This window comes from Centroberyx affinis, unplaced genomic scaffold (genome assembly GCF_046629955.1).
Source record: "Centroberyx affinis isolate AG114_WGS23_722 - 3 ecotype Tasmania unplaced genomic scaffold, CSIRO-AGI_Caff_v1 ptg006087l_1, whole genome shotgun sequence".
Lineage (NCBI taxonomy): Eukaryota > Metazoa > Chordata > Actinopteri > Beryciformes > Berycidae > Centroberyx > Centroberyx affinis.
In genome coordinates this window covers 73215-88115 of record NW_027283098.1, presented here as the reverse complement: position 1 = coordinate 88115, position 14901 = coordinate 73215, and the positions used below count along the sequence as shown (strand labels likewise).

General features: G+C 42.7%; 1 protein-coding gene across 1 annotated transcript in view; it reads left to right on the top strand.

Moving 5' to 3' along the window:
* The window catches only part of LOC139638073 (nesprin-2-like), a 31175-nt gene extending 16766 nt beyond the window's left edge, over positions 1-14409 (top strand). The window contains exons 21-36 of the mRNA XM_071512098.1: positions 176-505; positions 927-1256; positions 1819-2124; positions 2981-3208; positions 3922-4038; positions 5305-5634; positions 6399-6743; positions 7995-8173; positions 8713-8929; positions 9263-9361; positions 9904-10068; positions 10278-10625; positions 10730-10866; positions 12572-12689; positions 13109-13282; positions 14383-14409. Of these exons, the coding sequence (XP_071368199.1) occupies positions 176-505; positions 927-1256; positions 1819-2124; positions 2981-3208; positions 3922-4038; positions 5305-5634; positions 6399-6743; positions 7995-8173; positions 8713-8929; positions 9263-9361; positions 9904-10068; positions 10278-10625; positions 10730-10866; positions 12572-12689; positions 13109-13282; positions 14383-14409 (3450 nt within the window). The remainder of the gene's footprint in view (positions 1-175; positions 506-926; positions 1257-1818; positions 2125-2980; positions 3209-3921; positions 4039-5304; positions 5635-6398; positions 6744-7994; positions 8174-8712; positions 8930-9262; positions 9362-9903; positions 10069-10277; positions 10626-10729; positions 10867-12571; positions 12690-13108; positions 13283-14382) is intronic.
* Positions 14410-14901: the final 492 nt, after the last annotated feature.

Here is a 14901-nt window from a genome sequence, read left to right as displayed (position 1 = left end):
CAAGTCAAGGCAATAATTAACTTGTCAGTGTCGAAGACAGCATTGATTTTGGTCACTACACTGTTAAAAATGCTCATATCTCACTCCAAACTCTTTGCCTGTGTCTCTATCCACAATCTGTTTTGCAATCAGTTTTTGATGTGATTGAACGAAAGGGACATTTTTTTTTCTTCAGGCGGTTCTGAATTCAAAGGCTGAGGGGGATTCAAAGCTCCAGGAGCTGAAGGGACGATGCCAGAGTCTGTGTGAGCATGAGGACCTGAAGGAGAGCAGGAGACGAGAGGTTCAGCAGACAGTCAGAGACACAGAGGAGCAGTGGGGGACGGTCCTGGAGGCTGCTGAGGAGGCGCTCAACAAGGCCGAGACACAAGCTGTTCTAGAAAGAGACTGTGACGCTTTCAAAACCCAGAATGAAGGCGTCCAGTCCTGGATCAGAGACCAGAATCAGAGCCTGCAGTCTCTTGGCGGCCACATGCAATTTGAGGAAAGAGCTCAGACTGCGCAGGTGAGTGTATCAGTCATTTAATTCAGGTTTGTCAGTCAATCAAACATTATGCTGCACATTCTGTGTGAGTGTGTCAGAATTGAAAGCCGAACGCCATAAAGAAGCTGTAATCATAGAATATAATGAGTGAACACAACAATTAGCAAAATAAACTGAGCCCTTATTGATTTAACTTATTAAATCCACTTCAGTCATGGAGGGGAGATGTAGAGGAAAGGGAGGAGAAAGCTTAAAGAAGAAATTTTAGGCTGTAAGTCAACTGAGACATGGGTTGTGGGAAAATGGGGTGCAATTCAATATTAGGAAGATGATCCCAATGTGTTGGACACTGAGTGTATGTTGTGCACTCTGGTCTCAGTATTGTATTTCTGTCAAACCGCAACACATTTCTTAAACTCTCTGCCTGTGTCTTTGTTCTTAGGCTGTTCTGGGCTCCAGACCTGAGGGAGACTCAAAGATAAATGACCTGAGAAGACAAGGCCAGAGTCTGTATGACAATGAGGACCTGAATGAGAGCAGGAGACGAGAGGTTCAGCAGACAGTCAGAGACACAGAGGAGCAGTGGGGGACGGTCCTGCAGGCTGCTGAGGAGGCGCTCAACAAGGCCGAGAGACAAGCTGTTCTAGAAAGAGACTTTGACACTTTCAAAACCCAGAATGAAGGCGTCCAGTCCTGGATCAGAGACCAGAAACAGAAGCTGCTGTCTCTTGGTAGTCACATGTCATTTGAAGAAAGGCTACAGATTGCACAGGTGAGTTTACAAATTAGGTTTGTCAATCAATAAATATATATATATATCTCAGTTTGTACAAAAGTTTGAGATCGAATGTGCTTCACATTGCAAATTGTAATAAACTGAAGCTTTGGTCTCAGTACTGTATGTCTGTCAAAATACCCATGTACTATATTTTGACAAGTATCACAATATATTCGATACCGCAGAAAATATTGTGATATTTGTAAAATGTCACGATATTCAATAATACTGAATGTCGGATCAAGCCTAGTGAAAACATCATGATAAAGCCCTTTGATGTCAATTCACTTTTAAGTTGAAGTGTCTTTGTGGCAGATTGGACGACACAATTTGCATTAATGAGTGAAATCAATAAGGGACCAAAGCTCACACCTAGATTCACTCAGCTGGTTCCTTTCATAATAGGAGTGGTTGCTCAATGTTTCGTGAAGCACACTGAATTGAAAACCTTTGTACAAAATGTCACACATAATGTTTTATTGACTGACAAACCGGTGGTGTTTATGAGTGAAGAACATTTCTCACAGTAAAACTCTACCTGTGTCTTCGTCTTCAGGCTGTCATGAATTCCAAACCCGAGGCAGAATCCAAGGTGAACGACCTGAAGAGACGAGGCGACGGTCTGTGCGAGCATGAGGACCTGGAGGAGAGCAGGAGACAAGAGGTCCAGCTGGCAGTCAGGGACACGGAGCAGCAGTGGAGGACCGTCCTGCAGGCCGCCGGAGAGGCAGAGGTCCGAAGTCTCTCCGATGACTTTGACACGCAGAGGAAAGACGCCCAGTCCTGGATCAGAGACAGACAGCAGCGGCTGCAGTCTGTGAGCGGTCACACACCGGCTGAGGAGCGGTGTCGCACAGCACAGGTCTGTCTGAACTCATTATGCTGTAGTGGTATTGTTCACTTGTTTGCTTGGAATCCAATATGATTTTAGCCTGCTTCCAGACTCCTGAATCGCGTCCCGCCCACTTTTCAGATTTTTTTTTGAGCGATTCAGAGAGTCTGGTGTTTCCCTCGTCAAGGGCTTGTTCTCGCTCTGAGAAATAATCAAGCCAATCAGAGCCTTTGTGGGCGGGACTAAAGTCAAAACTGTTCATGCGACGGCTTTTAATTGCCATTTCGACAGAGTAATATTTGATGAAATCACCCCCTTAACCAACATATTGTCTTTGCATCGATGATATTTTTGTCAAAATCGACACATCATTGGTTCTTTTGGGCAGTTAAAATCTTACATGTTACGTTTTTAACAGCTTTTAGTGCATTAATATCTACACCATATTCACATTTTCCATTTTGACAAAATGAAGGTCTGAGAGGGGTGATGCAATTTTGTTTCTGGCCTGTAACCAGGCTGATTTGTGCTGCTTTGTTTTAACATTAATTGCAGCATGCATTCCCCTCATTTTACATTTAACATTTTAGGTACTTAGCAGACACTCACATCCAGAGCAACTTCCTTGGTCACCAAGATTATAAGCAACAGATAGAAAGGAGTGCAACAGTCAAAGTCATATTGTCATGATTCCGACAATATTTCCGTGATCCTAGAATGACCATGTAAGAGTGATGTGCATGGAAAAGATATAGAATATAAGGGCTTTAGGAGAGGTTTTTTTAATGAAATATTGAAAGAAAACAATGCTTTCCCACCCTACCACGGCCTAACTTTCAGTTAATCGGACATAGCATGTAATGAATGTTGTAATTTTTGTTTGCAGACCGTCTTGAGCTCCAAACCTGAGGGCGACTGCAAGGTGAACAACCTGAGGAGGCGAGGCCAGAGTCTGTGTGACCGTGAGGACCTGGAGGAGAGCAGGAGACGAGAGGCTCAGCAGACAGTCCGAGACACAGAGGAGCAGTGGAGGACGGTGCTGCAGGCTGCAAAACAGACTGTGGACGATGCAGAGGCTCAGATCGCCCTGGAGACGGAGATGAGAGTGTGGGAGGTGAGAGAGCTTAATGTAAGGGTGTAAGAGCTTAGAGAATAGTGTAAACATTTATATTAACATTTTAGGCATTTATCTGCCACTGTTACCCAGACCGACTTCCAATGAATGCCACTGTGGGATAGTAGAAGTTCATATACCAACAGTACAAGTCAGTGTATAAAGGGACAGAAGAGTCAGAACAACAGCCTGGCAGTAAATATAAGAAATGTTCCGGTGTCCCTGTACGATAGAGAAGTGTGACATAAGGAAATAAGAGCCAAGCAGAAAAAGGCAGAACATTTTTCCTCATTCCTGACGAAGGCCGGTTTTGACTGAACAGTTGCTGAATAAATAGATATATATATCTTTATTGTCACTGTACGAGTACAATGAAATGTCGTTTGGAGCGAGCCTATAGATGCCTAATTAAGGATAAAAGCTATAAGAAAATATAACACTATAGAGTGTAATAATACTGTATATACACAGAATAAAAGAGTGAAATGTCCGGTACTGGGAGCAAGTGGAGCCAGTAATGCAGCATAGTTGGAGAGATATTGCATAGAACAGATTATTGGACTTGAAAAAAAAAGGGGGGGGGTAAGCATAGGTGAGTTAAGGGGGGGGGGGTTGAAATAAATAGAGGAACAGTAAATAGAGGAACAGTCACAGTGATAAACTACAAAAGTGAGCGCTGATCCAGTGTGTGGGTATCTTTTTTTCTTTTTCAGCTGAGAGAATTCGACACCCATAAGCAGGACACCGGGTCCTGGGTTAGAGACCTCCAACAACGGCTGAACTCACTGAGCAGCCAGACGAAGGCCGAGGACAGACGGCACGCAGCTCAGGTGAGCCTGCAGATAAGGAGGACAGCGGCTCGGGTTACAAGGGGGGGAACTGTTCGCACAAAGGGGCTTTGGTAGCCTGAACGTTAGAGAAGAGGGTTTGTGAGCGGAAGGTCGTTAATTCAGATCCCAATGCCTGCTGGGAAAATCTGGGTAGGTCAGTGATGCAGAATCAACCGCACACCCAAAAATGAAGGTGCTGGAAGCTAAGGTAAAAAAAAATGCTATCCATACACTTCTGTCAGATGCAAAAGTACTGTTTGTTCAGCTAAGCTTTCAGTCAATGGACCTTCATCAGAGAAACAACATGCTTCAACATGCTCTGATGTCCACCGACCGAAAGCTTAGCTGAATAAATATTACTTTTGCATCTGTCAGAAGTGTGCAGATAACATTTTTCTCTTTCTAAAGTCTGGGTTGGTGAAATGAATGGTTAATGCAGCAATCCTCTCCCCTCCTTTAACTACATTCGGTGTGCCAACAAGGCAAGGGAGCAAGGCACCGAACTCCACAGTGGGTCAGATTTATAGGGTGCAAATGAAGAACGATGACTTCACCCAGCCCCGCCCCACCCCTTTAACTTACTACATATATAATCTATACTGTTAGGACACTGTCAGGTCTGTGCACTGGAGCTTAGCTTAAAGAAAACAAAACGTTTAGTGACTACTTATTGTTTATTGTTCATTGTGGATCCTCATTAGTCGACGCACAAGTGACAGATTAGTCTCCCTGTCCTGTCTTCCTCGTCCATTTAAAATATCAATACAATACAGTCAAAGTTAAACATGTACGTATATAAAATAAAAATGAACAATTACAACAAAACAACAGTTGACAACAGAAAATTAATAATATGACATACAGAGTATTTCAAACTGCGAAAGATCAATAAACTGAAATCATGTTTACACTGAATACAACACAAAACTCTGAACTAAAAGCCCAGTTCACGAGTTTATAAATATAACAGATGAATACAATGAATACACCGAATGAATGGATACACTGAATACTTCAATCATGTGTTTTGAATCATGTGCCATCGTGACTCAAGAGTCTTTCATCTGGTTTTCATTCCAACCAAACACTAAAACAGCTGATTTCACTGATTAACACACTGTAAACTGGAGAGAAGGATTAGTCTTTGGTTGGAATGAAAACCTGCAGACTCATGGGTCACGATGACGCACGATGGAAAACCACCGCATTCGGTCGTCGTCATCTAGTTTTTGAAAAGCGTTATATGCAAGAAAAATCTGTCTCCAGGCCGTCCTGAGCTCCAAACCCGAGGGAGACGCCAAGCTGCAGGAGCTGAGGAGGCGAAGCCAGCGTCTGTGTGAGCATCAGGATCTGGAGGAGAGCAAGAAGCTAGAGGTTCAGCAGACAGTAAGAGACTCAGAGGAGCAGTGGAGGACGGTGCTGCGGGACGGTAAACAGGCCCTGGACCAGGCTGAGAGGCAGTGCGCTCTGGAGGGGCAGCTCAGAGACTATGAAGCCCAGAGGGAAAACACCAGAAGCTGGGTAGGAGACAAGCAGCAGGGCCTCCTCTCTCTGGACAGCCGGACAGATCCAGAAAAGACAACCAACGCTGCACAGGTCAGTTTGAATTTGATCTATTTTGGGAAAAAAAAGTATATGTATATCTAGTTGTATAATGTAGTAGTAAATGTAGAAATATATGTTAAAGCATCCACAGACATGCATGTTCATACCCACATGAAGGTCCTCACTTAGCTAACAATCATATATTTTTTCTTCTTTTTTCTTCATTTAAACCTTTTCATAGTTTTACATGTTTTACACTGAGCTGAACTATTTAATTTTATTTTTATTGTATTTTTGTATTTGTTATTAATATTTTATTATCTCCACCAAGGAGGCTATGTTATTGCCCCTGTTAATTAGTTAGTTTTTCTGTCAACAAGATATCTCAAAAACCTGAGGACGTATTTCCATGAAATTTGGTGGACAAATCGGCCTTGGGTCAAGGAACAACGGATTCGATTTTGGTGATGATATGGATCTGTGATTTCCGTCCTTAGTTGATTACTGTTTTTTAGCCATAACTATAAAACTAACGGAGATATAGACTTGATTCCAAATCCTAAGGGTCTGTTTGCAGGGCCAGGAAACCGATTTAACTTAGATTTTAAGTGATAGGAGTAATGTCTTTGGGTGTGACAGCAAGTTGGAGAATTGTTCGGTGTTGGTGGAGGTTTCCGCTCTCCAAGTGGCTTCTAGTTTTATTTTATTTTCCCTCACTATTGCTGTTTTTGCTTCTTTTTACTCCCTGTTTGTTAAGCACTTTGTAACTTACGTTTTGAAAAGTGTTATATAAAAAAAAAAAATCTTATCTCCAGACCATCCTGAGCTCCAAGCCTGAGGGAGACTCCAAGGTGGCGGAGCTAAGGAGACAAAGCCAGAGTCTGTGTGAGAATGAGGACCTGGAGGAGAGCAGGAGACGAGAGGTTCAGCAGACAGTGAAAGACACGGAGGAGCAGTGGAGGACGGTCCTGCAGGCTGCTGAGGAGGCTCTCAACAAGGCTGAGGTCCACTACTCGCTCTCCAGGGAGCTGGAGGCCTTCCGTACCCAGGCGGAGAGCACCAGAGCCTGGGTGGAAGAGCTGCAGCGGCAGGCCGACTCCATGGGGAGCGGCACGCAGGGCAGCCAGGCCCAGATACAGGACAGACTCAACACAGCTCAGGTAAAACAGAGGATATTAATTTTTGGAGTTGCATGAAAATACAACCTTTCTGGGATGATATACATTCTGTTCTGTGTGAGGTATTGGGTTACGAAATCCCTCGATCCTGACTTGTTTTATACCTGGGTCATATGGAAGGAACTGTGAATACAGAAGACCAATATGTGGTCAAGATTCTCCTCGCTGCCAGAAAGAAGGCTATCACTAAGAACTGGCTCAAGACTGATGCACCAAATGTCTGAACAAATGGCTGACCATCATAGATGATATCCTAGTGATGGAGAATCTCACATATAGGTTAAGAGTGAAGGAAGAATGTTTTGCAAAAGGTTGGGGAAAATGGCTACTATATAAATAAAAAAAAAGCATAAATAGTAATGTTGTTTAAATAGAATGTAAAGCTGTTCCTCCCTACAGGCTCTGTTCACCTGTTATTGTATTTTCTATCCTTTTCATTTACTTTATCTTTTTTACCCTCTGTAAGTATACTCTAAAAAGAAAACAATAAAGATAAAGTTATAAAAAAAAAAAAAACAGAGGATATTAAATTTGCAGGATATGGTACTATGTAGCTGAACTTCATTGCTCATTCAAAATACAGATTATTACATACATTCAGCTGGTAAAGACCTTAAGATTCAAGATTCAAGAAAACCTTATTGTCTGTTATTGCAAGCAACATGGATTTTTTTTTCTTTGGCTTCTGTCAGGCTCATCAAACACAAAACAGAGAGACAGCAATCAAAAACAAGTACTTAAAAAACAAAGAGAGTTAAAAACAAAGTGCTACGTGCATTGTGGAAAAGTGCTGAGTCCGGTTAAAAACATATACCAAATCACTTCAGTAATATTCCTAAGTGAGTTTTGAATTCATGCCATGTTTTTTCAAATGGTGGATATGTCATTTTGGAACAAAGTCTTTATATCTGGCACAGCAACTGGCAACAGTTTCAGTTGGAGTCCTAGAGTGATATCTGGTTAATTATGCCTCTAATAAGTGATGATACTAAATACCAAAATTAAATCTACATCATATTGAAAATTTTTATAAACAAATATGTAGATTTCCTTTTGTAAGATCTCAGAGGAGTGATGCTGTTGGCAGTTACACATACATGAAGGTTTACAAAGAGCTACAGAACAGCTAAATGGCACATTCACGAATACTGATTCAATTTTCATGCCAGTTGTCATGAGATATATACGCGTAATATTTTCCACTTAACAAATAACACATGGTTTTGTCCCCAGGCCATCTTGAGCTCCAAGTCGAAGGGAGAGGCCCAAGTGATGGAGCTGAAAAGACGGGCGAGGAGTCTGTGTGAATATGAGGACCTGGAGGAGAGCAGGAGACAAGAGGTCCAACAGACAGTAAAAGACACCGAGGAGCAGCGGGGGAAAGTCCTGCAGGCTGCTGAGGAGGTGCAGAGGTACAGTGACGGTTCATGGGAAACTATTGTGTTAAATTAAAGGATTGTTTTCATTGTCGCTTGCTAATTCGTCTCGTCATTGTCGAGAGAGAGAAAATACCAACAAGTGCAAATGTTACAGCTGATTCAACTTGTAAAAGTGTATGTAGGCTGTGAGGGGAGAACTTTAAATTAATGGCACTTCACATGTAAAAAATCTGTTTAAAAGTAACATAGACAACCAAAACAAAACAAAGCCAAGCTCACTTACTGCTGCGTCCACAGCTTGGTTAGAACAGATTGGGGAGATTTCGGGCACTTAGCAACTTAATGACACTGCCTACCCTCGTTTAAGTGACATATCTGACAATCAGTAAAACCTAACACTTAAAAGGTTGAGGGTTTTCTGATTGGAGCATATTGTTCACCTCTGCCTCAGGTTTATAGACCATCACAGCTGGATGGGAGGTCTAGCTCACCAGGCTGGGTGGAAACCTCTGTTGCTGAAAATGATTGTGATTCGGATTTCTGATCCTCTGCTTCCACTGTTTCCCCATCAGACAGCTGAAGGGTGTTGTGGAGCGCCTGGTGTCCTGCCAGCACCAGCGAGGCCAGGCCCAGGACCGCCTGGCTGAGCTGCAGGGCCAGACGGCCGCCCTGCCCCGCCTCTTCCCCTGGCCCGGCCTGGGAGACCGCAGGCAGGCCATGGAGCAGACCCGCACCCTGCTGGACCGGACCAGAGCTCTGGGCCCCGTCCTGTCCTCCCTCCGCACACAGGTACGAACATCCAGACGTCATTTAGCTGATTTCTGTTGTGTGTCTGAACTCCACTGTTATGCATTTACCACATAGCTGTCAATTTATATGAAGCTCACTTCATTTGTGGAGAAGATTTTCTGATATTGACCATACCAACACCAGAATTTCATGTGAATCAATGGCATCTCAATTAGTGGGGATGGGATGCGTTTCTCTATTGCAGCCCCACTTTGTGATTTAGGGGCTAAAAATGGGAGAAATTTTGTTAGCGTTGAGTAGCTCACAAAATCAATTTGGGTGAAAGTGGGTTGATAAAGTTTGAATCCTCTGTGCTGTACTGTTCCCCCTCAGGGTGCCGAGCTGTTTCAGATCACCCAGGACCCCGGCTGGTCAGACCCGTCCTGGGCCGCCAAGGAGGAATCCATCCCCACCCTGCTGAAAGAGCTAACCGTGAGTTCATCTCTCTGTACCGACATGATGAAGAGTATTTCTTTCTCTATAATCCAAGGAATATCTTTTTTTTAAATCTATTTTGTTGTATTATTTATAAAGTCTCCCATTCATTACAGCTGATGGTTTACTGCTACAATTTCTTGTAAACATTGTAAATTTGTTATAAAAAAGTGTTATACAGCTATAATTCTCAATGCTCCTCAACGTCTTCTTCATCTTCCTCCTCTACTTCTTATCATCATCACTTGGATGTTTTATTGCACTGTATATTGAGATTAGACTGATTTTACTGCATATGATTTACGTTAATGCACATAATTTGAACCATACTGTCTGTCTGTGTCACTCAAGTCACCCGCTTTTGGGTCAACGTGCAAATTTCTTAAACAGCAGCACCATCACGTCTTACACTCTGTTAAGTGGTTTATTCACGTCAAATGTGAGACTCAATCACATGGTATCAAAGTTTCATGTAAACAGCTTAACCTGAATAAACCAGAGTCTGACCAAAACCTGTGTTCCTCCACTGCTGTGGTCAGGAGGCTGGAGCCGACCTGGAGCTGGGCATCCTGACCGAGCGGCAGTGCACCCAGCTGGTGGAGCAGCATGGAGCGGCCCAGGACTGGCTGAGGGAGCAGGTCAAAGGCCTGGGAGCTCCTCCAGCAGACAGGCAGGGTCTGCACAGCGCTGTCAACACACTCAAGGTCTGATAGTAAAACACTAGGGATGGGACAATATATAGAAATTCAATATATCGCAATACAAAAATGTGACAATACGTACGTAACGCTGGGCAGAAAAATGATTTGTGATATATAAAACACCATCCAAGAATGGTGAATTATACTGTATGTGTAATCCAGTTCTCTCTGCATTCTAATAACCTGGTTCTCCTCCTCCCACCCTGCGCCAGGCTCTGCTCCAGACGGTGGACAGGGAGGAGAGGGAGATGAAGGAGCTGGACTCGGTCAGAGACAAGCTGCTGAGCCTCTGCACCCCCGGAGGTCGGGACGCCCTGACCCTGGAGGTCAGCCAGCTCCACCAGCTGTGCGCCTCTTCAGAGCAGGAGGTGAGGCAGCGCCTGGCCAGCTGCGAGGCCCGGCTCCAGGAGCTGGACGGTCAGCTGACCAGGAGGGCGGACGGGCTGAAGGAGAGAGCTGCGGCGCTGCAGTGGGAGCTCCGCTCTCTGGACCAGGCGCTCAGCTACAGCGAACCACAGAACAACATCGTCCAGCTGCAGCAGCACTGGCAAAGCCTCAAGGTTACTACTGTTTCATTTACTGATGAAACTATTTGATGAATCCTAAATCCTGGCATCATTTCGAATGTAAAAGTGATTTACATGATGTTGTTTTCTCCTCTTAGAACTGTGAGAAGTCACTAGAAGGTTTGGGTGCGAAGACTCATGACTTGTACCAGGAAGTGAAGTCTGCAGCCGTTGCAGACGAGCTGCCAGCGGACGTTATCACCATGGTGGAATCTCTAAACCAAAAACATGACAGGTACCACACCACACTGCCAACATGTAAATCACTGCCAAACCACAAGAGTGGGCAGCCCAACCTCTTTCAGTGTTTTTATTAGTTCAGGGTCCAGAGAAAATGTTTTTAAATGTTCTTAAATTTTAGTTTAAACGGCTATTTCTAGTACTTTTGTTATTGAAAAGACATCAAAAACTAAGTCAATTTAATATCACTACAAAATCATTCTAGGGGTAAATTTGGCTCAAAGAATGAACAGTTAAAAAACAAAGGGAATCAGCAGAGTAAAAAAACATTAAGCGCATCACTTTCATGAACAAAAGTCATTCCTTTGTGCCATTACGACTCTCTAACGAAGATTTAAACTTCACGTGAACGCAGCATAAACTACAGACACATTTACAAAGGGAGGAGGTGTAGTCATAGTGGTATGTGACATGGAGGGAGAAAGAAATATACAAAAGATTGAAACACTAGAACACAATTAAATATTGACGATTTTCACTGTGGAATCGCTCATAAGACGGCTGATACCATTTGTATTTTTATAAATTTTTATGGGATTCATGTATCTTTATCTCACTGAAGATATAAACAGGGAAAGAGGTGAGTCACCACATAACGTAAGCCTGACTCAGACCAGCTCACATGGGTCCACTTGACCACTTGGGGCATTTCAAACTGTACATACAGATTGAACAGATTCTTCTCTGATGAATTCTCAGCTGGCGCGCCTCTTCTTCTATTCAGCTCTAAATGGTTATTACATGCTGACAACATACCACAGTGGTTCTCGTTGGTTCTGTTTGAGATATGAGACATCCAAATATAAATACATCTTATCGCAGGCCTGGTTTCTTGAACTAAGCATCAGGATGCACACACACACACACACACACTTCACTTATTTGTTGTGTCAGGATGATGCTTGATTTGTTTAGTTGTCTGTTCTGTATTATGAGATAAATTTATTATATCAGAATAAACCCCTTGAGATGTATCATCTCATTTTCAAGGGGGTCCCAAACAAATACTCACAAAACAAATGGAAAACAGAACAGTACAAGACAGAATGATATATAAAACAACAATGACAAAACAAACAATAAACAACCAAACAAACAACAAACTAAATAACAAAAGAAAGAGAAAAAAAAAGAAGAGAGTTACAACCTTAGACTAGACACAATCAATAAAAAAAGAAAAGGATCAATCTATAAATACAGGAAATAAAGGAACAGTGATGGCCTTACTGAAAACATAAGCATTCTGTTTTAAGATGAGAAAACAAAACATTTTTAAATAAGCAAAATGATGACAGAGAACGGATATTTACAGGTAACTTATTCCCATCAGAAGGAGCCCGAAACATAAAAGCTTTTTTACCAACTTCCTTAGACACAAAGGGGACTATAAAGAGGATCTGATCAGAGCGTCTTAGTGAGTAATTTGAGGTATAAGGAACAAAAAAATGTTTTAGACAATAAGGATAGTTAAAGTTAATGCATTTAAAAATAAATTGGTACCAGTGAAATTGCCGTCTTATATCAAGAGGGAGCCACCTGAGTGTATTATGCTTGCAGTAGTTCCTTTTGTGTGCTCCATTATGGTGTTGATTAGTTTTTCTTTCATCTCTTTTCTTGCTTTTCCTCATTCTCTTAGTGTAATATACAGTATAATATGACTGCTTAAAATAAATTGATTTGATCTCCAGTCTAAGGTCCAGGCTGAGTGAGAGGCAGGGTTCCTGCAGTATGAACACAGCTCGCTGCCTGACAGACTGTCTTCACGCCCTGCAGCAGTGGAACCACAGAAAACCATCAGAGTCCATTTCTTCTGTGCAGGTAATTTTTTTAAACTGCTTTATCCAGTGAAGGTTTATCCACTGGCTTATGCACACTTAGCAATGCAAATGGCTGCCCGAGGAAGAGTACCGACTCGAATCATGACTTGAAAGTGTGTATAAGCCAGTGTACCACAGCTTTCTAATGCGATTTCTTTATGCAGTCTTAACCTTGAATAAATGATCTTACTTTCTGCAATACAAGTGGTTTCTCTACCCTCATTATTAAGCAAATATTTTAAGCATTAGCTCAGGGATTAAGTTAAATATTAGCTTAAGACTCCTCCTGCTCCCACATCTCATTGACTTGTTACATCTGTGAACAGGTGATGCATTTGCACACTATATTTCACACAGAAACACACACATTCATTTAGTCATAACTACAAACATGTCTCTGTCTTTGCCTCCTGGTCTTAGGTGGCATTAGAGGAAGGTGAGAAAATGCGACTCAGCCTGCGGGAGGCGCTTTCTCACCAGCAGTTTCTACTGGACTCTCTGAAACCTGAACTGTTAGAGAGACTGGAGAAAGAGAGTTCAGAGACGCTCAAGGAAGCAGACACACAAACTGCTTCTCTCAGCCAGAGCCTGAAGGTATTTAATATGATTTAAATATATGGAATTGAACTCTTCAGACAAAGAACCATAAAAGTACATTTCATTTTCTAAAAAAAAACCCAATGTACTTGCAGCTGTAAATGCATATTATGTAAAAGTGTGAGTGTTACAAATTACCTGAAGGTGTATAACCTCTACTATAACTTTAGCTATTAATGTGAACAACACTCCTGCTTACTGTCTTTTGATATCAGATTTGATAACATCACTCATCTGAAGTTTTAAAACTGACTCATATGGTTCCTCATCTTAAGGCTTCATTTAATATTGTTAAATATTACTGCATGTCATGTTTTAGAAAATTTTAGACAATTCCAACATTTCCCCTGTAGCAATTTAGATTTTATCCTTTCATTCCAGGAACTTGATGAAAAGAGTAAACAGAAGTCACAAGACCCTCAGTCCTCTGAAGTCCCTCCTGTTAAACCAGAGGAGACAAAGACACCGGTAGTGGCTCCACCACGAAAAAACAAGCGCTCACCTGAGAAAAAGCGTGCTTCTGCTGCCCAGGAGAGCCATCAAGTTAAACTGCAGGAAAAAACTCCCAAAACTGAGAAATCTATATCTGTCGAGGAAGAGTTTTCCGTTTCAGCTGAAACCATACAGACTGAGGCTAAAACACCAGTGGAACAGACTGAAATTACTGTTGTGGAGCAAACCAAACCTGAACCAAGCAAGAGGAAAGCTAAGAGTCAGAAATCTGTTCCAGAACCCACTACAGCACAAAGTAGCACTACTTCTGTAGAGGCACAGTCTAAGAGTATAAAACCAGCTATGACTCCTGAGCAGACTAAAACTGCTGTTGAGGAGCTTACACTGACCAAAGAAGTCCCCAAGAGTATAAAATCTGAAATGTCTCCTGAGGTTGTCGCAGCAGAGCAAACTGCTTTAGTGGAGCAGACAAAACCTAAACCAAACAGGAGAAAGTCAAAGACTACAGAACCTTCCATGACTCCTGCAGCTGTGGAAGAGACCAGGCAAGAGACTGAGAGTCCAAAGGCTGCCTCAACTCCAGAATCGGTCACAAGACAGACTGCACCTGTGGTTGTGGAAGGCACTACACCTGTGCCATCCAGGAGAAGGTCCAAGGCTCCATCTACTGATGCAGAGCCTGCACAGACCAAGGAGGAGCCTGAAATACTAACACAAGAGTCAGTCACAGATCAGACTGGAACTGCTGTTATGGATGAAACTAAGTATATACCAACCAGGATTCCAGATTTCTCCAAAGTTTCAGAACCAGTCACTACTGGCCCTATAACTGCTGCTGTTGAGCCTGAACACACTAAGAAAGAGACAGAGACTCTGAAGTCTTCCATTACTTCAGAGTTGCTCACAGAGCGAACTGAAACCACTGTTGTTGAGCAAGCCAAGTTTGTACCCACCAGGAGAAAGTCAAAGAAGAGTCGAGAACTTTCCAAAACACCTACTGAAGCAGAACCTGCACAGAAGGAAGCGCCTGAGAGTCTGAAGACTTTCCCAACTTCAGAGCCTGTCACAGAAACAGATGATGTTGAGCAACCTAAGCCTGTGCCAAATAGGAAGAAGTCAAAGGGTGCAGAAGTTTCCACAACTTCAGAGCCAGCCGCTGCCCA